This window comes from Nyctereutes procyonoides, unplaced genomic scaffold (assembly GCF_905146905.1).
Source record: "Nyctereutes procyonoides isolate TBG_1078 unplaced genomic scaffold, NYPRO_anot_genome, whole genome shotgun sequence".
NCBI lineage: Eukaryota > Metazoa > Chordata > Mammalia > Carnivora > Canidae > Nyctereutes > Nyctereutes procyonoides.
In genome coordinates, this window is record NW_026575131.1 from 40115329 (window position 1) to 40139335 (window position 24007).

The window sequence follows — 24007 nt, forward strand, 5'->3', positions numbered from 1 at the left end:
GCAGAGCTACCTATCCCGAGGCAGCAATGGGATTACTAGGTGGAGGATTAGTGCTTCACAGGGGGCAGCTAAGGACCAGGAACACTCCCACACCTAGGTGGGTCCCACCACTGAGTTCAGTGTGCTCCACATCTCTTCAGGGCTAACCTTAATGTACCCATTCTCTCATCTGAAACACTATGGAACCTCACCACTGACAGAAACGTGGCTAGGGTCAGAAAGTTCAGTTCACTGCACACAGTGCCCTCTGCTGCTAACCTCAAATACAAGATACTCACATGTCTTAGTCACAGTCTCCAAACAATCCAAAATTGTTTGGCTTCTTGAACTGAGATGTTCCTCAGATTTTTCCACAGATGTCTGCAACTAAGAAATCCCAGATTAAGAAAGAATTCACGGATTATTGCCTTATTTTACTAACTTGTAATATTGTCATTTAATAATTTTAAAAAGGTAGTTAAAACATGCTTAAAAAAAAGAAAGAAAAGAAAAAACATGCTATCCTATATGAGTTAAGGTCAATGTAATTAGTAAACTTCTTAAAATGTAAAATGTTCTAATTCCTTGACATGTAGCTATACTTACCCTGTGAATGCTTTCTCTGATATGGGAAATGAAGTTGTATAGAGTCTCACTAGAATAAGCAAGAAAAAATAAAATAAATCTTTGTAAAATACTGAAAAATTATGTAACAGAATTGATTCCATAAATATGGCAGGCTTCCACTTGGTGCAGCATCAAAACAGTGCTTGATTAGATTGGACACTCACCCCTGAAAAATTTTAGTGTCCAGCAACAAAAAATGAGAACATAGACTTGTTGTGAACATTGCCAAGGCAAAACATTTTTTTCTTTTTAAAGTTTACTCTCTTTGTATCTTCAATAAAGTAAATATTAGCAACTCAAGTGGCTACTACAGTAAAAGAGATCAGCTTTCATTTTTGTAGCAACAATGGCTAGTCAAAAATTCCTGGAAACATCTTAGTCTAATGACTGTTACTTTGACTGTAAGAATGGGTAGAGACGATTATTGGATGTTATTATATCCAATATTATTACATTTAAATTAATATAAATATTAATTTTGGGGTAATATTAATTTTTAAAGAGTTTATTTATTTTGAGAATGAGAACAGAGGAGGGGCAGAGGGAGAGGGAGACCGAGAATCTCCACCAGACTCCCCACCGATGGCAGAGCCTGACTCTGGCTTGATCTCACGACCCTGAGATCATGACTTGAGCCTAAATTGAGAGTCCAGGGCTTAACCAACTGAGTCACCCAGGCATCCTTCTTTTTTTCCCAAAGATTTTATTTATTTATTTACTTACTTACTTGCTTGCTTGCTTATTTATTGGAGTGGGGGGAAGTAGAGAAAAGGGGGAAAAAATCCAAAGCAGATCCACCCTGGAGCTTGCTCTAATGACTGGGAGATCAAGACGTGAGTCAAAACAAAGAGTCAAACACTTGACCAGCTGAACCACCCAGGTGCCCCAGCAATATTACTTTTTAATGAAAAGGAAACTATCACAATTATTCCTCAAATAAATATGCCAATTTTCGAAAAGATTCAGACATGGATTATCATAAAATGATTTTTTTTACAGATTTTGTTTCTTCAATCTGCACAATATAAATGCAGATATCAATTTTTGAAGCCTAATAGGACTATTCTTCATACCAAGTCTTTTGGATGCTCCACCAGACTGACTTTATTTTTTTTAAAGATTTTTATTTATTTATTCACAGAGATAGAGAGAGAGAGGCAGAGACACAGGCAGAGGGAGAAGCAGGCATCATACAGAGAGCCTGACGTGGAACTCTATCCAGGGTCTCCAGGATCACACCGTGTGCTGCAGGCGGCGCTAAACCGCTGCGCCACCGGGGCTGCCCCACCACACTGACTTTAAAAGGAGAATTTTATAGAACCATTAGGGTCTACAAACCTTATGCTTTTTATGAAAGAGATTGGGACATTACCTGAAAACAATAAAAATATTAAAAAATGAATTAGGAGCACCTGGGTGGCTCAGTCAGTTGAGCATCTGACTCTTGATTTCAGCTCAGGCCATGATCTCAGGGTCATGGGATTGACTCTGTTCCAGGCTTCAGGCTCACCAGGGAGCCTACTTTTCTCACTCTCCCTCTCTGCCCTTCCCCCCTGCTCGTGTGTTCATGTGCTCTTTCTCTCTCAAATAAATAAATCTTTTAAAAATTAATGAATTAAGGATATTAAGAACAGAATACTATTAAATTATAAATGTACAGAATAAGAAAGTAACCTAGAAATTAAACATAGCAGAAACAAGTAGAATAGTAAGGAAATAGTACAGAAAATAAAACAAAAGACAAAGAGATGGAAAATAGATCAATAGGAAAAATAAAGAGGATCAATGCAGGAGATCCAACACACACCCAAAACTAGGGATTTAGAAGAAAGAAGAAGAAAAATAGAGAGATTTTCAAAGATAACAAAAGAAAAATTCCCAGAACCAAAAAAATAAGTTTATATAGGTCCAAAGGAACCCCTCAATGCCCAAAGATTATAACATGCCGTATCAGAGCACATTTACTGAAAAATTTCAAGTTTATGGATATTGAGAAGGCCTTAAAAACTTCTAGAAAGGGGGCTGCCAGGGTGGTTCTGTGGTTTAGTGCCCCCTTCAGCCCAGAGCGTGATCCTGGAGACCGGGGATCAAGTCCCACGTCAGGCTCTCTGCATGGAGCCTGCTTCTCCCTCTGCCTGTGTCTCTGCCTCTCTCCCCTCTCTGTGTATTCTCATGAATAAATAAATAAAATCTTAAAAAAAAAACTTCTAGAAAGAAAGAACGTAATGTACACAGATCAGGAATTAGAATGGCATCAGATTCTCTCTCTCTCTCTCTTTTTAGATTTTATTTATTCATAGAGACAGAAAGAGAGAGAGAGAGTCAGAGACACAGGCAGAAGGAGAAGCAGGCCCCATGCAGGGAGCCCAACATGGGACTCGATCCCAGGACTCCAGGTCATGTCCTGGGCTGAAGGCAGGTGATAAACCACAGAGCCAACCAGGGATCCCCATCAGATCTCTTAAGAGCAACATAAAAGTGACATGGCAATGAGAACAATGCTTTAGAAATTTTGGGGAAAAATAGTTTCCAATCTAGAATTCTATATCCAGCTTAAACTATTTGCAATCAAGTGTCAGGGGAAAATAAAGAATTTCAGATATGCAAGGTCTCAAAAAATTATTTAGGTGCCATGCACCTGTTGTTAAGTTTCTGGAATTTATGTTCCACCAAATCCAAGGAGTACAGTAAGAAAGAAAAGAATGTAGGATCAAAGTAACAGAAAATCCAACACAGGAGAGAGGAGGTAGGAATGCTTAGGATGATGGTGAAGGGAAGGCTCGGGATGACAGCTGCACTGCCGAGTAAGAGACTACAAAGTTCAGATCAGAATTAGTAAGGCTGACTGAGAAGAAAATGACACTGAAAGAATTTCGGATGTGTTTGGGTATAAAATAAGGAGCTTCTGTGGCACCTGGATGGCTCAGTCAGTTAAATATCTGCCTTCAGCCCAGATCATGACCCCAGCATCCTGGGATCAAGTCCCACATTGGGCTCCCCCTGCTTGGGATCTTTCTCTCTCAGACACACACACACACACACACACACACACACACTCACTCTCTCTCTTTTTCTCAAATAAATAAAATCTTTTTAAAAAAATAAAATGAGGCTTTTTAAGTTTTGCTGCAGAATTTGGGGATGTGATTCTTGCATTGAAAACTCAGCAAAAGAGAAAAAAGGTAATTTTTAACATTTAGGAAAATGTAACCATACTGTATATAATTTTTCTAGGCTATCTAGATAAGGATTTAAAGATTGAAAATCAATTTAGGGCAGCCCAGGTGGCTCAGCAGTTTAGTGCAGGCTTCAGCCCAGGGCATGATCCTGGAGACCTGGGATCAACTCCCACATCGGGTTCCCTGTGTGGAGCTTGCTTCTCTCTCTGCCTGTGTCTCTGCCTCCCTCTCTCTCTGTGTCTCTCATGAATAAACAAATAAAATCTTTAAAAAATAAAATAAAAATAAAAAGCAGATTGAAGAGCACCTGGATGGCTCAATCGATTAAGCATCTGCCTTCAGCTCAGGTCATCGTCCTGGGTTGATGGGATCCAGCCAGCAGTAAGCTCCCTGCTCACTGGGAAGTCTGCTTCTCCCTCTCCCTCTACCCCTCCCCCGCTAGTGCTCTGTCTTTCAAAAAAATAAAATCTTAAAAAAAAAATAAAAATAAAAAACAGATTGAAAAATAGTCCATAGGAAATAACATTTTAAAAAAATACATAAAAATAGAGCAGCATTATATAAAACATTGCTAATGGTGGTTCACAGAGTAAACTGATTCAAGAGGCAGACTGGAGGATCTTTGCCCAAAACTCCCACTCAGTTTATATGTGCCCCTTTAGATGGAGTCTTTCCTGATGCCCACAGTCAGAGCTGGGAGCCTGTCCTCAGGGCTTCCAAAGCATTTGGATGCAACCTCAACAATACGATTTGTAACTTTGTACTTAAGAGTGGAAAGTTCAGAGTCTTTATTTTAGGCTGGTTTGCATCTGATTCTCTTTTCTGTTTTAGTTCTTCAGGTTTGGGATCTTGGAGGGAAGCAGAGCCTCCTTCTTCTAGAGGTTGATTGTGCCAGGGGCTTGCTTTCTTAGCTTCTCCTGAACCCTGGGCTCTTCCCTCACACATAACTTGCCAGACCAAGAGTCAGGAGGAAAAGACTGTGAGTTCTCTCTCTAGTGGCTGTTGCTCCAGTACAAGGAAGATAGAGCTCCAGGAGAATAGTAAAAGTATCCAGGCCTACACTGGTTACAGTGTGGAGAGGTCTATTACACTCGGTCTATTACACTCTGGGCAGCAGGTAGCAGGCAGGAGAATCTGTACTAGACTAATTTTGTGGTTTGTTTGGAGAATTCTTCACAATGGGTAGCACTTGGCAATTGTAGGAATGTTGCAAAAACTTAAAGAGGCATCATTTTCTTCCTTGGAAATCAGAATCCTGATTTTTTCCTCCCTGGATACACTTGCCACCCAGATAGATGGCATTGCCAGATTCCCCTGAAGTTAGGTACAACCATGTGAGTAAATTCTAGCCAATGTGAGGTATAAGGAATGTTGCATGCAACTTCCAAGAAGAATCCTAAAGGGAAAGGAAGATACCCTTTGTTCTTTCCTTCATCCATCATGTGTCTGGAATTCTAACAACAGCTAGAACCCCAGCAGCCACCAAGCACTGTGAGGACAGGGGTCACACTTTAGGGATGGGAGACTAGAGTGCTGGAAGGAACCACATCCTTCAGAACCATTCTAGTCCCAGACCACATACTTTGGGATTATTTTTGCATTAAAGAAAAACAGCTATCTTTTTAAAGCTTTTCTTATATGTATGAGGGTATATATGTTATATGCAGTTGAACATAATCCTAGCTAATAAAATGAGCTACCCGATACCTTTTTCTTTTTATTTTTTTCTTTTCAAATTGTAGTTGATACTCATTAACTATTCAATATCTTTTAATAACTTTTTAACATTAAAAAAACTTTTTAAAGATTCTAGTTATTTATTTGAGAGAGAGAGAGAGAGAGAGAGAGAGAGAGAGAGAGAGAGAGAGAGGAGAGCACAAGCAGGAAGGAGAGAAGAAAAGAAGCAAGCTCCCCACTGAGCAGGGAGCCTATCTCAGGGCTCTATCCCAGGACCCCAGGATCATGACCTAAGTCAAAGGCAGACACCTAACTGACTGAGCCACCCAGGCACCCCAACATTAAAAAAATTTAAGTTAGGGGGCACCTGGGTGGCTCAGTCAATTAAGCATCTGCCTTCAGCTCAGGTCATGATCCCAGGATCCTGGGATTAAGCCCTGCATCAGACCCCCTGCTCAACAGGGAGCCTGCTTCTCCCTCTCCCTCTGCTGCTCCCGCTGCTTATGCTCTCACACTGTCAAATAAAATCTTTAAAAATGTTTTCAGTTAACACAGGAAATTAACTGTGTACGTGTGTATGTACACATTTCTGAATTTTAACACAAACTTAGGGTTCATGTAATCATTACTACAATCAGAAGGGTAGTATCCAAAGAACACCTTCATGGGGATCCCTGGGTGGCGCAGCGGTTTGGCGCCTGCCTTTGGCCCAGGGCGTGATCCTGGAGACCCAGGACTGAATCCCACTTTGGGCTCCCAGTGCATGGAGCCTGCTTCTCCCTCTGCCTATGTCTCTGCCTCTCTCTCTCTCTCTCCCTCTCTCTCCCTCTGTGACTATCATAGATAAATAAAACAAAAAAACAAAAAACACCTTCATGATGTCCCTTTGTAGTGAAGTCCAGCCTACATCCCTTAACCTCTGGTAATTAGTGACATATTCGCCATCTCCATAGTTTTGCCTTTCTCAGAATGCCATGTAAATGGAGTCATACCTAACTCTGGGAAACGAACTAGGGGTGGTGGAAGGGGAGGAGGGCAGGGGGTGGGGGTGAATGGGTGACGGGCACTGAGGGGGACACTTGACGGGATGAGCACTGGGTGTTATTCTGTATGTTGGTAAATTGAACACCAATAAAAATTAATTTATAAAAAAAGTAAATGGAGTCATATAGTATATAACTTTTTTTTAATTTTTATTTATTTATGACAATCACACAGATATAGAGAGAGAGGCAGAGACACAGGCAGAGGGCGAAGCAGGCTCCATGCACCGGGAGCCCGACGCGGGATTCGATCCCGGGTCTCCAGGATCGCGCCCTGGGCCAAAGGCAGGCGCCAAACCGCTGCGCCACCCAGGGATCCCAGTATATAACTTTTGAACTGATTTTTTTCACTCAACATAGTGTCTTTGAGATTCACCCATGTAATTGTATATCAGTAGTTCATTATTTTTTTTTATTGCTGAGTAGCGTTCTGTTTTATGGACATACATTGTTTGTTAATCCATTCATTTATTTAAGGATATTCAAGTTGTGTCTAGTTTTTGGTAATTATGAACAAAGCTGCTATAAACATTACTGTATAAGGCTTCTGTGTAGACATAAGTCTTGATTCAGGGTAAATACCTAGGAGCAGAATTACAGAGGCATATAATAAATTAGATTTACTTACAAGAAACTGTCAAACTCTAGTTGCCCTATATCCTTGCTCAGCACTTGGTATTGTCAGCTTTTATTTAAAGTTTAGCCATGCTAATAGATATGTAGTAATATGTCATTGTGATTTCAACTTGTATTTCTAAAATGGCTAATGATGTTGAGCATCATTAGGAACATTTTTGTATTGAGCATTTTCATGTACTTATTTGTTATCCATATATATATATATTTTTTTAATTTTTATTTATTTATGATAGTGACAGAGAGAGAGAGAGAGGCAGAGACATAGGCAGAGGGAGAAGCAGGCTCCATGCACCGGGAACCCGATATGGGATTCGATCCCGGGTCTCCAGGATCGCGCCCTGAGCCAAAGGCAGGCGCCAAACCGCTGCGCCACCCAGGGATCCCCTCCATATATATTTTTTAAGTTTATTTTTTTAAAGTAATCTCTATATCCAAAGGGGGGCTTGAACTCACAACTCTGAGATCAAGAGTCACATCCTCTTCCAACTGAGCAGGCCAGGTACCTGCTGGTTATCCATATGTTGTTATCCATATGTTGTTTTTGAAGTATCTGTTAAAATCTTTTCCCATTTTTTTATTGAGTTGCTTATTACTTACTAAGTTTTAAGAATTCTTTTTATATTCTGAATATAAGTCCTTTGCTGAAAATGTTGTTTACAAATATTTTTCCTTTTTTGTAGCTTTTTTTTTAAGGATTTTTTTTTTTTTTTTAATTTGAGAAAGCATGAGCAGGAGGCAGGGCTAAGGAGACAGGAAAAGCAGACTCCCTACTGAGCAGGTAGGGAGCCCAATGTGAGGCTAGATCCCAGGACCCTGAGATCATGACCTGAGCTCCTGAATTAAAGGCAGACTCTTAAACAACTGAGCCACTCAGGCACCCCTGTAGCTTATCTTTTCATTCTCTTAACAGTGATTGTTGCAGAGCAATCACCTTAAATTTTGCTTAGAAATAAACAAAACACAGGAAACTCTAAGCCAGAACTTTCATACTTTGAATTCAGGTTTCCTTCCCCAATTGCTACCATTTACTTTTTTCAGAGTCTCAAATGCCACATGCACTGTGTCCAGGGCTTTTATTTTTTTAAAAAGATTTATTTATTTATGATAGACACGGGGGGTGGGGGCTGTGCAGAGACGCAGGCAGAGGGAGAAGCAGGCTCTGTGCAGGGAGCCTGATGTGGGACTCGATCCCAAGACTCCAGAATCACGCTTTGGGCCTAAGGCGGCACTAAACCACTGAGCCACCCGGGCTGCCCTGTCCAGGGCTTTTAAATTGCATTCAGTGGGAAAGATAGGATAGAGTATGCTTACTCTGTCATACCCAGAACCAGAACTCATTCAAGAATCTTTTTAATGGGCATCCCGGGTGGCTCAGCGGTTTAGTGCCGCCTTCGGCTCAAGGCGTGATCCTGGAGTCCTGGGATCGAGTCCCATGTCGGGCTCCCTGCACAGAGCCTGCTTCTTCCTCTGCCTGTGTCTCTGCCTCTCTCTCTCTCTCTCTCTCTCTCTCTGTGTCTCATGAATAAATAAATAAAAATCTTTAAAAAAGAATCTTTTTAATAAATTCCTTTTCCATTTAAATTAACTTATTTCTATTATTTACAATCAATAACTCCAGTCTAGTTGTATAATTTATCCATCAAATGTCTGTTTTCCTAACCAGACTGAGAACTACAAAGATAAATTTATAGTCCGGGGCCTAGCACAGTGCTTATTTAGTGAATGTATAAATAAGTTTCACTATGGTGGGCAGCCCCAGTGGTGCAGCGGTTTAGCACCGCCTGCATTCGGGGGTGTGATCCTGGAGACCCGGGATTGAGTCCCACATCAGGCTTCCTGCATGGAGCCTGCTTCTCCCTCTGCCTGTGTCTCTGCCTCTCTCTCTCTCTCTCTCTCTCTCTCTCTCTCTCTCTGTGTGTGTGACTATCATAAATAAATAAAAATTTAAAAAATAAAATAAAATAAAATACTACAGACAAAACCCCCCAATAATCTGAGTAATGGACATGCATTGTTTGGTGTACCCAGAATCCTCCTCTAGTGGGGAACTGCTTCTTTTTTATACCAAAAAGTGGTTCGGAGACACCTGGTGGCTCAGTGGTTGAGCGTCTGCCTTTGGCTCAGGGTGTCATCCTGAATTCCTGGGATCGAATCCCACATGGGGCTTCTTGCATGGAGCCTGCCTCTCCTCCCTCTGCCTGTGTCTCTGCCTCTCTTTCTGTGTCTCTCATGAATAAATACATAAAATCTTTAAAAAATAAAAAGTGGTTCTGGTGAGGACTTCCAATTACACCTCCCTCCTTTCATCCCTATGACCTAAGCAAACCTACCATATCCTTCCACTGGGATTTTTCAAATTCAAAGTAAGGGAAAAGAGACTCTCTGTGTTGGTAGGAAGCTGGTCTCTAATAGGAAAGAATACTATAGATGGAGAGAGAAGCACAGAAAAAGATACTGATTTCATTTTATTCTCTGTCCTTCCCAGGTTGGTTAAATGAGCTAATATATTCTGTTTTGTCAAAGTTACTTTGAGGTTTCTATTTACTACCAAAAGAGTCATAACAAACGCAATGTGAACTAACTTATTAGGCTTCTTTTCAGATATCTATCCCTCATACACACTCCTTATAAGTTTGGGAAAGGGACACCTGGTAGCTCAGTGGTTGAGCATCTGCCTTTCGGCTCAGGTCATGATCCCAGAGTTTCTGGATGGAGTCCCACATCGGGCTCCCTGCAGGGAGCCTGCTTCTCCCTCTGCCTATGTCTCTGCTTCTCTCTGTGTCTCTCATGAATAAATAAAATAAATCTTAAAAAAATAGTTTGGGAAAATATATACTTTCAAAGCACAATATGCAAATCTATGTCTTATAGTATCTCTTATGTTTGAACCCTGTACTAAGTCTTAGCACTTTCTTACTTCCAAATTTACAGCATTATGCTTTCTCTCTCTCATTTAAAAATTTCTCATTCCTTCCCACACTTTTTAAAGGATTTTATTTATTTGAGAGAGAGAGAAAGAGGTACAGAGAGAGGCAGAGACACAGGCAGAGGGAGAAAAGCAGGCTCCATGCAGGGAGCCTGACATGGGACTTGATTCTGGGTCTCCGGTATCACACACGGGTTGAAGGCGAAGGCGGTGCTAAACCGCTGAGCCACCTGGGCTGCCCAACAAATAAAATCTTTAAAAATGATAATATAAAATAAAATGTTGGGTTTCATTTTTGCCAGAATGTATTAAAATTATGATTTTTTTTGCCTATAAGTCAATATCTTGAGCTTGAAATTTTCTTTAATGGGGAGAGATTCTTCAGAGTCCTCAATTATTTGTTCTATTTAAGTGCTATAAAAAAATAAGTGCTATATAGTTTTTGCTATCTAGTTAATAATGACTGTTAATAGAAACTAATTTCACTAGAAAAAAAAAGAGAGAAGGAAATGATATAGGGAGAGATAGCAAAAGGAAACAAAGAAGAAAATATTGAGAGAGGGATGCCTGGGTGGCTCAGCGGTTTAGTGCCACCTTCAGCTCAGGTCATGATCCTGGGGTCCTGGGCTTGAGTCCCGCGTCAGGCTCCCTGCATGGAGCCTGCTTCTCCCTCTGCCTGTGTCTCTGCCTCTCTCTCTCTGTCTCTTATAAATAAATAAATAAAATCTAAAAAAAAAAAAAAAAGAATTCTTAAAGGAATTCTGGCTCTTTCAACAGGAAAGTACTACTGGTGACACTAAGTGATAGATCTTCACTGTCACAGAAATAATAAAGTATATCTCTGCTTGAGTGTTATGAATTCCATGATACCTAAAGATGTTCTCTGATAATTTACTACCAAGAAATAAGCAACTTAATTTCCTAATTGACTTCAAATTACTTATTTATAAATTAATAGAGGAGCCCCAATTTATCTCATGTATTTGCTAAGGTAAATGAATAAATATAAAACAAATAAGACTATGTATAAAATTTGGGGTATACCTTAAAAACTACCAACATTTTGGGGCACCTGGCTGGCTCAGTCAGTGGAGCACGTGACTCTTGATCTCAGCGTTTGGGGCTGGAGCCTCACGTTGGTATAGAGATTACTTAAAAATAAAATCTTAAAAAAAAAACCCAACAGGGACGCCTGGGTGGCTCAGCGGTTGAGCGTCTGTCTTCGGCTCAGGGCATGATCCTGGGACCGGGGATAGAGTCCCACATCGGGCTCTCCTTGCAAGGAGCCTGCTTCTTCCTCTGCCTATGTCTCTGCCTCTCTCTATCTCTCATAAATAAATAAATAAAATCTTTAAAACAAAAACCCCCAACATTTTGGGGTGCCTGCATGGCTCAGTTGGTTAAGCATCTGCCTTTGGCTAGGGTCATGATCTCAGGGTCCTGGGACTGGGGCTGGGACTGAGCCCACGCAGGGCTCCCTGATGAGCAGGGAGCTTGTCCCTCTCCCTCTGCCCCTCCCGCCTACTCATCCATGCTCTCTTGTTCTCCCTCAAATAAATGAATAAACAACAACAACAAAAACCACCAACATTTCAAAGTGAGGAAATCAGCCTGGATAGCCTGAATCAGCTTTTTAAAGAATTCATGTGCTGTGCTCACTTCAGCAGCACATATACTAAAATTGGAACTACAAAGAGATTAGCATGGCCCCTGTGCAAGAATGACACTCAAATTTGGGAACCATTACATATTAAAAAAAAAATAATTCATGTGCTATATTCTTAATGCTAAAGCAACTGTTATCTAATTTCCTAACTCTGATGATCTGAAAAAACAACAAATTAAAGGGCAGAATTTTAGGGAAAATAAACATAACATTACTTGAATATTGTATTTCTCTAAGAAGTCCCGTAGCTTCCTTTTCAGAGGGCCAGAACTGTGGCAGTCATAGTCAAATTTGCCACAAGCCACACTGACAAATAAGCAAATAAGGAGTAACTATTAGATGAGCTATAACAGCAAGAGTGTTATCATGCTGAAATAGAATTATTTAACTGTTCCATTTTCTGTTTCCCTGAGAAAAGATGAGATGTCTCATCTACTTGAATGGTTTGCATACCTGTCACATTTGTCTTTTGCCCTTTTCTTTTTCTCTTCAAACTGTTCCAAAAGGCCTTTTGATTTTCCAACTGACAAAGGAAGAGGAAATAAACCTCTATCTTGTGTATCTCCTCCAAACAGCTGGGGTTTTGTCTGGTACTTTGTGAAAATACTAGGCTCACTCTGTTAAATGAAAAAAAATCATAGCATTTCATACATGAAAATATTTATAGCATTCAGTATTTTCTACACAATGTAGAGTCACATTTAAGTGCAAACCATAATATTAAAAACAACATGGAAAAAAAAAAAAAACAAACAACAACATGGTTGGGATGCCTGAGTGGCTCAGCGGTTGAGCGTCTGCCTTCAGCTCAGGGCCTGATCCTGGGATTCAGGATCGAGTCTCACATCAGGCTCCCTGCATGGAGCCTGCTTCTCCCTCTGCCTGTGTCTCTGCTTCTCTCTCTGTGTGTCTCATGAATAAATGAATAAATCTTCAAACAAACAAACAAACAAACAACATGGCATGTAGTATTTCCTTTTTAATTTATATAAATAAAAAAATTACATTAAAGCAACTCTTTTTATTAATAAGGTTTCTGCCTTACCAGCCCAGAGATATTTAAAATATCAGCTAATCAGGGTACCTGGCTGACTCAGTCAGTAGAGCACGTGACTCTTAACCTCAGGGTCATGAGTTCAAGCCCCACGTTAGATGTGGGGCCTACTTAAATAAAAATAAAAATAATAAAAATAAAAATAAAAATAAAAATAAAATATCAGCTAAAATGGCTTAAAATCAGTTGCACAGATTTGAAGACAATAACAGAATTATTTATACTGTCTCTGAGAGGATATATTTTTTTAAGATTTTATTTATTTATTCATGAGAGACACAGAGAGAGAGAGAGAGAGAGAGAGGCAGAGACACAGGCCAAGGGAGAAACAGGCTCCATGCAGGGAGCCAGACGTGGGACTTGACCCCGGGTCTCCAGGACTAGGCCCTGGGCCGAAGGTAGCGCTAAACTGCTGAGCCACCCAGGCTGCCCCTCTGAGATGATATGTTAAAGTTCATATATTAATAAGTTTAATTCAATTACTAGTTGAACTAGACTTCTTGATAAGTTTGACATGGACTGGATAGTAGGCTGCTGGCATGCAGTGAGTTATTGCTTGCATTCTAAAGCAAAACTTACTCTGAAACATTCAGGGAGTACCTTTCCTCCTTCATATCACTGGGGACCAATTTTTGTATTGAAATACTTATCTGAGAGTATACCCTACTATCTTAAAGCACTGGCCTAATCTTATCCATGGAATCTCTATTTGATGCAGGTAAGTTTGTATACAGAGTTAAATCTAGTTTTAGACCATAATAAATAAATATATAAAAATATTTCTGACACACAAAAGAAGACAGGCTGGTCTCAAAAAATTGAGAACTCAGGAGACTCTATTATTGGCTCTGGCCCTTATTCATTAACTAAGTCCTCAGAATCCTTATGTCCTTCTCCAAGATAATGGATAGCATAGATATGTAGCATAGTAGCTACATAATGTAGCATAGTACAGATACATAGTACAGAGATAATGTAGCATAGTAGGCTAAAATCCACAAAGTACTTAAAGTTTCTTAGAAAAATGTTCATTTAAAATAAAATTTATGTTACTTTATTCCTATTTTTCTAAAGCCCTTGTTTCTTATGAAATTTTCACAAACAATAGTATGTCTTAGAAAATGTCATGCAATATTTGGCTCTCCCTGAGGGCCAAGGTACTGGCAATATTCTGCAGCATATATATTTTTTCTATTTCAGACTACCAAATCTGTCAGATTACTGAATCACCAATCAAGTACAAATCCATTTAGGAGAGTAATCCTTTTTTTTTTTTTTAGGAGAGTAATCCTTAAAGATGTAAATTCTAAAATATAATCCAACAGAATAATTCTTCTTTATAGCCTATCTCCATATTGACTATGAAATATGTGCAGAGAAATTGTAGAAATGAGACTCACGTCCAGAGAATTCGGTTGTGACTGTTTTGGATGTCTCAAGTGGACACCAAAGTCCAAGGGTGCTGACAGAGTCTCTGAACTTTCTGGACAGAACTGTGATCCAAAGAGGAACTGAGAATCACTGAGACTAGAGTGATCAGTCTGATTATTATTCCAGCTAGATGACTTAGTGGTCCTGAAATTAAGCAAGAAAAGAGAAGTATATCAAGTGAACAAACATTCTGAACGAATGAAATCATAATTCACAGATATTCATTGACCTCCTAGTCCCCTGCACACTGCCAATACTACCTATAAAAAAAACCCCACAAATTCTGAATGCCAGACATTTTGATTACTGGAGAACAATCAGATAGAAATTCAAACATTAAGGAATGACACCATTATTCCTAGTAAAATAGAACTGTGAGCTATAACACCCTTCAGGGAAGTTCCTGAAATTTTTAGAGATTAAAAGAACATTGAATCTGGGGGAACCTGGGTGGCTCAGTTGGTTGGGCATCCAACTCTTGATTTCAGCTCAAGTCATGCCCTCAGGGTCATGGGATCAAGCCCTACATAGGGCTCTGTGCTGGGAGTGGAGCCTGCTTGGGATTCTCTCTCCTTCTCCCTCTGCCCTTCCTCCCCACTCCATTCTTTCACACATACTCTCTCTCTCTAAAAAAGAAAGTTGAATCTGTTAATCACTAAGGGAATGGATAAAAATAAAATATGGTGTATGCATATAACTGATGCATTAGTCAGAAGCAATAAACTAGATTTACATATAACCACATGATAAGTCTCCAAAATGTCATTTTGAGTGAAGAAAAAAAGTAAAAATTGAATGAACTCTATCACATATCATTTATGTAACCTTTTAAATCTACATCATACCACACCAAACAAGTATGGAACTGAGTATATAGAAGGTAAATTAGAACTCTCATTAACTCTCCAGAATGTGCCTACAAGGAAGGAAGGAAGCAGGATTACAGGGAGAGTAGGAGTCATAATACAAAAAACACAAGACAGCTTAGTTACAGACTAAATGTTTGTGTTCTCCCAAAATTCTTATGTTGAAGTCCTAATCTCTAATGTGATAATATTTAGAAATGGGGCCTTTGGGAGGTAATTAGGGTTAGACAAGGTCACGAGGGTGAGGCTTTCATGATGGGAGAGTTTGTCCTCCTCTTTCTTTCTCTTCCATGTGAAGGGACAGAGAGAAGACAATTGTATGCAAGCCAGGAAGGGAGCCCTCACCAGAAATTTTCTAGCTGACATATGGTTCTAGGACTTCTAATCTCCAGAACTGAAAAAATAAATTTCTATTGTTGAAGCCATCCAGTTTAGGATACTTTGTGATGGCAGCTAGCAGACTAATATCAGTCTTATCCAGACTGAAGAATATGATCAACTCAGATTTGTACACAGGAGGATTCATTAAAAATTGTTTTTGAAACAAAGTGGTGTTCCCTTTCACACCTTTAGTGTCTTATTCTTGCTTACTTTAATTAAGCACTTCCAGCTGTGGACTTCTAGATTCCCATAGATTTCTATGCCAGCCTTTAAACTTCTAATATAAAAGAGAGTGATATTGATAATGACACAGTGACACTTGAACACAGTGTATTAAGCCTTTTACAGACACAGCACATAAGCAGGTAGACAAGTAAAATATGATCAAGTTTTTATTTGTAAGACATCTCAATAACAATTTGTGTTACTTAATGCTATTGTGTAACCTGAAAAAAAACATACTTTTCATTAAAACACACAAACACAAATCACAAATTCCTTTTTAAAAAAGCTAAATCTAGGGGCTCCTAGGTAGCTCAGTTGGTTAAGCATTCAACTCTTGATTTCGGCTCAGGTCTAATTTCAGAGTTGTGAGATTGAGTCCCACATTGGGCTTTGTGCTGGGCATGGAGCCCACTTAAAATTCTTGATTCTTTCTCCTCTCCCTAGGCCCCTCCCCCTACCCTCTGTCTCTCTTTCCTCCCTTTCCAATAAATAAATAAGCCAAATCTAAAGTAATTAGATAGCATATACGTACATATTCTAAGCCAAAGGAACCATCATATATTAATATAAGACAAAAATTCTAATAGTTCGGGCAGCCTGGGTTTAGCGTCACCTTCAGCCCAAGGCGTGATCCTGGAGACCCGGGATAGAGTCCCACGTCTGGCTCCCTGCATGGAGCTTGCTTCTCCCTCTGCCTGTCTCTGCCTCTCTATCTCCCTGTGTCACTCATGAATAAATAAATAAAATATTTTAAAAATTTCTAATAGCTCAAACACAGGAAAGAGCAATTATTTCACTGACAAAACCATTTTCTAAGATTAGCTAAAGTAATGGGCTGCACACATATAATATAGGTTGCATAATCATTGCTCAAAATAGCTTTAATAGCTCTCTGTGACTACCCTCTTAGATCAAAGAGAATAATTAGCTGAGCTGGAAAAAAAAACTGTGAGCTTATAGAAATTATGTAGGATTTATATCTTAAAGTTCTGATTTGGAATTTAACAAAGACATTTTCCCTACTTGTATCAACTGTAAGCATTTTTTTTTCTTTTTGAGAAATAAAAAGAACAGTGCTCTAGGTTTTTGTTGAATTAATAACTGTCTTCAGGAAGATGTTAGGAAGGAAATAAACTATCCAATAATAAAACATACCAAAAGCAATTAGAAATCTCTTAAATATATACTGCTTCTGGGGCACATCTACCACGTTAGCAATGGCAGGCCCACTGCATGGCTGGCAGACACAAATGTAAATACTTCAGTGGAGTAGTAGAAGGGGCAATATCTCAGTGAGCCTTGTCAGTAGCTGGAGTGGCTCTTAAGTGGCTCTTAAGTCCACAGTACCTACCATTGTACTATACAACTGAATAAATACATATCTGAACATGGTCTTAATTTTGCTCCTTGATGTTTCAATATCAATCGCTCCATGTCTAATTCTCACAGGCCTCATAGTCTCTAGGCCCAGTGCTGGACACAGAACCATTGCTCAATTAACACACATAGCTGAATTGACATTGCTTTTATAATCAGAAAATAAGCAAAAGAAAAAAGACAAGTATGGGAGAGCAGTGAAAGGAAGGGAAGAAAAGGGGAAGAAGCTATATGAAATAACTCTATTACTAATTAACTAATAAGAAGGGGAGACTTTTTATACAAAATCAATATAGGATCTTCAGTATCAGGGGCGCCTGGGTGGCTCAGTTAAGCATCTGCCTTGGGGTCAGGTCATGATCCCAGGGTCCTGGGATCAAGCCCCACATGGGACTCCCTGCTCACCAGGGAGTCTGCTTCTTCCTCTGCCCCTCACCCTGTTCTCGTTCTGTCTCTCAAATAAATAAGTAAAATCTTTAAAAAAAAATCCTCAGTATCAGAGTATAAACCAGAAAACTTACCCAGAGCCAGAAGGAATACTGAGCATTTCTTTGATATTCCAGACATTAAAATTCATTTCTTATGGTTACCCTATTAGAAAGAGAGGGATATTAATTTAAAAAGTTAAGATAAAAAAAATAAAATAAAATAAAAAATAAAAAATAAAAAGTTAAGATAGTGGGCAGCCCGGGTGGCTCAGCGGTTTAGTGCTGCCTTCAGCCCAGGACATGATCCTGGAGACCCGGGATCAAGTCCCACGTCGGGCTCCCTGCATGGAGCCTGCTTCTCCCTCTGTCTGTGTCTCTGCCTCTCTCTCATGAATAAATAAATAAAATTAAAAAAAAAAAAGGAAACCTCCTTCTTAAAAAAAAAAAAGTTAAGGTAGTATAACTTTCCCCCAAAGATTATAGGATGCCTGAGTGACTCAGTGGTGGTTGAGCATCTACCTTCAGCTCAGGGCATGATCCCGGGGTCCTGGGATTGAGTCCCACATCGACTCCCTGCAGGGAGCCACCTTCTCCCTCCAACTATATGTCTCTGCCTCTCTCTCTGTGTGTCTCTCATGAACAATTAAATAAAATCTTTAAAATCACTTTACTGGTGACTATTATATGTAGATGAAGACATTTCAGCAACTATATTTCCATCCATTTGGTGAAAACTCCCATTAAGTATGGGTCAGAAAAAGGTATTTTCGAAGCACCTGGCTGGCTCAGTGAGTGGAACATGTGACTCTTGATCTTGAAGGTTATGAGTTTGATCCCCATGTTGGGTGTACAGATTACTTAAAAATAAAATCCTTTTAAAAAGAAAAGATAGATATTTTCTGCTATTATCTTTTTAAGATTTTATTCATTCATTCATTCATTCATTCATTCATTCATTCATTCATGAGATACACAGAGAGAGACAGAAGCATAAGCAGAGGGAGAAGCAGACGCCCTGCAGAGAGCCTGATGCAGGACTTGATCCTGGGATGACCTGAGTGGAAGGCAGACACTCAACCACAGGCACCCAGGTGCCCCTATTTTCTGCTATTAAATTGCATACAAATCCCTTCCTTCTTAATACCAGGGAGATCTCAGTCATCTGCGAGACAGTAAATTTGAATTCCATCTTCTACTCTCTTGTCCTTTTCTCTTGCCAACCTGTTAATAATCTGCTTTTAGGAAAAGACCAATAAACTATTTTTCACTGCCTGATACAATGAATGACTTAAACTATAACCTCTCCCAAGAGGACTAGTTCTTTACAGATCATAGGATACTGGAATGCCAACTGTGCTGTGGAATTTGGGCAATAAGAAGCTTGATGGGAAAAAAAAAAAAAAAGCTTGATGAAGAGTGAATGCTTTGGGCAAAAGTGCTTTCCCATACCTCTTATTTCCAACTCTGCTCATTTCCAACCTGATACACTGCACAATATGGTTCATTATTATGATCATAGAGCCTGGATTTTATGAAACAAACCCAATTTCTAAATTTTGTCTCCCTGATCTCACGGAACATTCATATTTATCAGGTTATATTACCATTGAGGGTATCAGAAAATGATTCCCATACAAAAGTCAATCACTTTCCTATATACCAGCAATGAACAAATGGAATTTGAAATTAAAAACACAATACCATTTATATTAGAACCCCCAAATACTGAAGTATAAATCTAACAAAATATGTGTAAGATCTATATGAAGAAAACTATAAAATTCTGATGAAAGATACCAAAGAAGAACTAAATAAGTAGAGAGATACTCATGTTCATGGATAAGAAGATTCAATATTGTCAAGATTTCAGTTCTTTCCAACTTGATCTATATATTCAATGCAATCTCAAAGAAATTTGAGCAAGATATTTTGTAGATATTGACAAACTGATTCTAGAGTTTATATGGAGAGACAAAAGATCCAGAATAGCCAACACAATACTGAAGGAGGAAAGCAAAGTCAGAGGATTGACACTACCCAACTTGAAGATTTACTATAAAGCTACATTAATCAAAAGAGTGTGGTATTGGGACGCCTGGGTGGCTCAGCAGTTGAATATCCGCCTTCGGCTCAGGGCCTGATCCCAGGATCTGAGATCAAGTCCCACATCAGGCTCCCTGTTAGGAGCCTGCTTCTCCCTCTGCCTATGTCTTTGCCTCTTTCTCTCTGTGTCTCTCATAAATAAATAAATAAATAAATAAATAAATAAATAAATAAATAAATAAATAAATAAATCTTAAAAGAGAGAGAGAGAGAGAGAGGTATTTGTAAAGGAACAGACTAATAATAGATCAATGGAACAGAACAGAGTGCCGAGAAATAGACTCACTCAAATATAGTCAACTGATCTTTGATAAAGGAGCAAAGTCAATAAAACAAAGAAAACATAGTCTTTTGAACAAATTGTGCTGGAATATCTGGATATCCACATGCAAAGAAAATCTAGACACAGAGTTTATACCTTAACAAAAAATTAACTCAAAACGTATGATACAAACCTAAATGTAAAATGCAAAGCTATAAAAAACTCTTAGAAAATAACATAGGGGGATCCCTGGGTGGCGCAGCGGTTTGGCGCTTGCCTTTGGCCCAGGGCTCAATCCTGGAGACCCGGGATCGAATCCCACGTCAGGCTCCCGGTGCATGGAACCTGCTTCTCCCTCTGCCTGTGTCTCTGCCTCTCTCTCTCTCTCTATCTCTCTGTGACTATCATAAATAAATAAAAATTAAAAAAAAATTTAAAAAAAAGAAAATAACATAGGAGGGGGGTCCCTGGGTGGCTCAGCAGTTTAGAGCCTGCCTTTGGCCCAGGGTGTGATCCTGGAGTCCTGGGATCAAGTCCCACATCAGGCTCCCTGCATGGAGCCTGCTTCTCCCTCCACCTGTGTCTCTGCCTCTCTCTCTCTGTGTCTCTTGTGAATAAATAAATCTTTTAAAAAAATGAAAAAAGAAAAGAACATAGAAAATCTAGATGACTCCTACACTTGACAAAGACTTTGTAACTACAATGCCAAAGACATGATTCATAAATTAAAGAATTAATAAGCTGGAATTCCCTAGAATTAAAAACTTCTGCTCTAGGGATCCCTGGGTGGCGCAGCGGTTTAGCGCCTGCCTTTGGCCCAGGGCGCGATCCTGGAGACCCGGGATCGAATCCCGCGTCGGGCTCCCGGTGCATGGAGCCTGCTTCTCCCTCTGCCTGTGTCTCTGCCTTGCCTCTCTCTATCTCTGTGTGTGACTATCATAAAATAAATAAAAATTAAAAAAAAAAAAACTTCTGCTCTAAAAAATAAATAAATAAAATAAAATAAAATAAAATAAAATAAAATAAAATAAAAACTTCTGCTTTGTGAAAAACACTGTCAAAAAAGTGAGAAGATAAGCCACATACTAGGAGAAAATATTTGCAAAAGATATCTGAAAGAGGCATCCTGAGGGCAGCTCGGTTGGCTCAGCGGTTTAGCGCTGCCTTTAGCCCAGGGCCTGATCCTGGAGACCCGGAATCGAGTCCCACATCGGGCTCTCTGCATGGAACCTGCTTCTCCCTCTGCCTGTGTCTCTGTCTCTCTTTCTCTGTCTCTGTCTCTGTCTCTCTCTCTCTGTGTTTGTCTCTCATGAATAAATAAATAAAATCTTAAAAAAAAAAAAAAAAGGCATCCTGGGACGCCTGGGTGGCTCAGCAGTTGAGTGTCTGCCTTTGGCTCAGGGCATGATCCTGGAGTCCTGGGATCAAGTCCTACATTGGGCTTCCTGCATGGAGCCTGCTTCTCCCTCTGCCTATGTCTCTGCCTCTCTCTCTTGGTGTCTTTCATGAATAAATAAATAAAATCTTTTAAAAGAGAAAAAGGCATCCAAAGTATCCATAATATACAAAAAAAAAAGAGACCCTTTTTAAAAAATTATGTTTTTAAGTAATCTCTAATCTCTATACCCAATATGGGGCTAAAACTCATGACTCCTAGATTAAGAGTAATATGTTCCACTGACTGAGCTAGCCAAGTGTCCCAAATATACAAAGAACTCTTAAAAACTCAATAATAGGGATCCCTGAGTGGCGCAGCGGTTTGTCGCCTGCCTTTGGCCCAGGGCGCGATCCTGGAGACCCAGGATCGAATCCCACGTCGGGCTACCGGTGCATGGAGCCTGCTTCTCCCTCTGCCTGTGACTCTGCCTCTCTGTCTCTCTCTGTGTGACTACCATGAATAATTAAATAAAATCTTTAAAAAAAACTCAATAATAAAACAACTTGACCCACAGATCAATGGAAAAGAAAAGATTGCCCAGAAAATAACCCATGTATATATGATTCATTAATTTATGACAAAAGAGCCAAGAATATAAAATGGGGAAAGGACAGTCTCTTTAATAAATAGTGCTCGGAAAACTGGACAGCCGCATACCAAAGAATGAAACTGGACCTCTGTCTTAGATTACATACAAAATCAACTCAAAATGGATTAAAAACTTAAGTTTAAGACCTGAAATAAAAAAAAAAGACCTGAAATAGTTAAATTCTTAGAGGAAAACATAGGGGATAGGCTACTTGACATCAGTCTTGGCAATGATTTTTTGGACTTGACACAAGAAGCAAAAGCAACAAAAGCAAAAAATAAACAAGTGAGACCACACCAAACTGAAAAGCTTCTACACAACAAAGGAAACCATCAACAAAGTGAAAAGGGCAACCTGTGGAATAGGAGAAAACATTTACAAACCATATATCTAATAAAGTGTTAATATCCGAAATAATGAACTTGTACAACTCATAGAAAAAAAACCCCAAACAAATCAATTAACAAATAGAGGAACTGAATAGATATTTTTCCAAAGCAGACACACAAATGGCCCAAGGTACATGAAACAGTGCTCAACATCTCTATTCATCAGGGAAATGCAAATCAAAACCACACTGAGATATCCTCTCACATTTATCAGGATGGCCATCATCAAAATAATAAGAGATAAATATTGGTGAAGATGAGGAGAAAGGAAACTTTGTGCATTGTTGGTGGTAATGTAAATTGGTGCAGCCACTATAAAAAAGTATGGAGTTTCTTCAAGAAATTAAAAATAGAACTACTATATATAATCCAGCAATCCTATTTCTGGGTATATCTCCAAAGGATATGAAAATAGGATATCGAAGAGACTTCTGTCTGATATGGAAACAAACTGTCTCACAGTGGATGAATAGATAACGATAATACACACACGCAGAGAGGAATATGTGAAACAAACTGTCTCACAGTGGATGAATAGATAACGATAATACACACACGTAGAGAGGAATATTATTCAGCCATAAGAAAGAAATTCTGCTATTTGTGACACCATAGAGGGAACGTAAGGGCATTATGCTAAGTGAATAAGCCAGAGAAGACTAATACTGCATGGTTTCAGTTACATGTGAACTTAAAAAAAAAAAAGTCAAACTCATAGAAACAGAGCAGAAAAGTAGTTGCTAAGGGCTAGAGGGTAGGGGAAATAGGGAAACATTGGTAAAAGGATATAAACTTTTAAGTTTAAGATAAATAAGGTCTGAAAACATAATAGTGGGGTGAGTATAGCTGATAACACTGTATTGTATAATTGGAATTTGCTAAGAGAGTAGAACTTAAATAATTTTACCAAATAAATAAATCCATGCATACATACATAAACAAATAAGTGATAATAAGAGGTGATGAATGTAATAATTAACCAGATGGGGGAGATCCTTTCACAATGTCAAATCATCATGATGTACCTTTTAAATATACTACAATTTTATTTATCAATTATATCTCATTAAAGCTGAAAATAAACCTAGGCAAAAATTTAACAAGAAATGTCCAAAAGCTATGTAAAGAAAACTATACACCATTCCCGAATAATGAGAAAGATACATCATGTTCATCGATAGAAAGAATCAACATCACAAAGATGTTAAATCTATCCAGGTTAATTTATAACTTTGAAATGTCCCAAAAAAATACCATAATTTTTTTTTCTACAGGGAGAAAACTGATTATAATGCTCATTTGGGGAAACAAACAAGACCAGCCAGGAAAATCCTGAAATAGAAAAAGAGGAAAGAGAAAAAGGGGGGGGGGGGGAATGGGGGTTGGGGGGAAAGCCAGCCCTACTAGGTATTAAAAATATATTATAAATCTTCTACAATTTTACAGATGTATATTGGTACATGATTAGATAGACAAGCCAGTAGAATAGATTTATAACAATAGATCTGAAAATGGAAATGTATATGAATATATGATAAAGATAGCATCTCAAAAAAAAAGATAGCATCTCAAATATATTGAGGAGAGAAAGACATTTTATTTTTTTCAAGATTTTATTTATTTATTCATGAGAGACACACAGAGAGAGGCAGAGACATAGACAGAGGGAGAAGCAGGCTCCTCGCAGGGAGCCCAATTCAGGACTGGTTCCCAGACCAGGATCATGCC

The 24007-nt window shown here is 39.0% G+C and overlaps 1 protein-coding gene and 1 non-coding gene across 4 annotated transcripts in view; one reads left to right on the top strand and one right to left on the bottom strand.

Moving 5' to 3' along the window:
* The window catches only part of IHO1 (interactor of HORMAD1 1), a 40549-nt gene that overhangs the window by 10068 nt on the left and 6474 nt on the right, over window positions 1-24007 (bottom strand). For all 3 annotated transcript variants that reach the window (XM_055342708.1, XM_055342711.1, XM_055342709.1), the window contains 5 exons: window positions 17592-17661; window positions 14191-14365; window positions 12190-12353; window positions 586-634; window positions 279-366 (listed from right to left, as the gene is read on the bottom strand). In XM_055342708.1, the coding sequence (XP_055198683.1) occupies window positions 279-366; window positions 586-634; window positions 12190-12353; window positions 14191-14365; window positions 17592-17647 (532 nt within the window). In that variant the 5' untranslated portion in view covers window positions 17648-17661. The remainder of the gene's footprint in view (window positions 1-278; window positions 367-585; window positions 635-12189; window positions 12354-14190; window positions 14366-17591; window positions 17662-24007) is intronic.
* Window positions 11722-11825, top strand: LOC129522643 (U6 spliceosomal RNA). Its single transcript, XR_008666943.1, has one exon. It is a non-coding gene; the product is annotated as a U6 spliceosomal RNA (small nuclear RNA).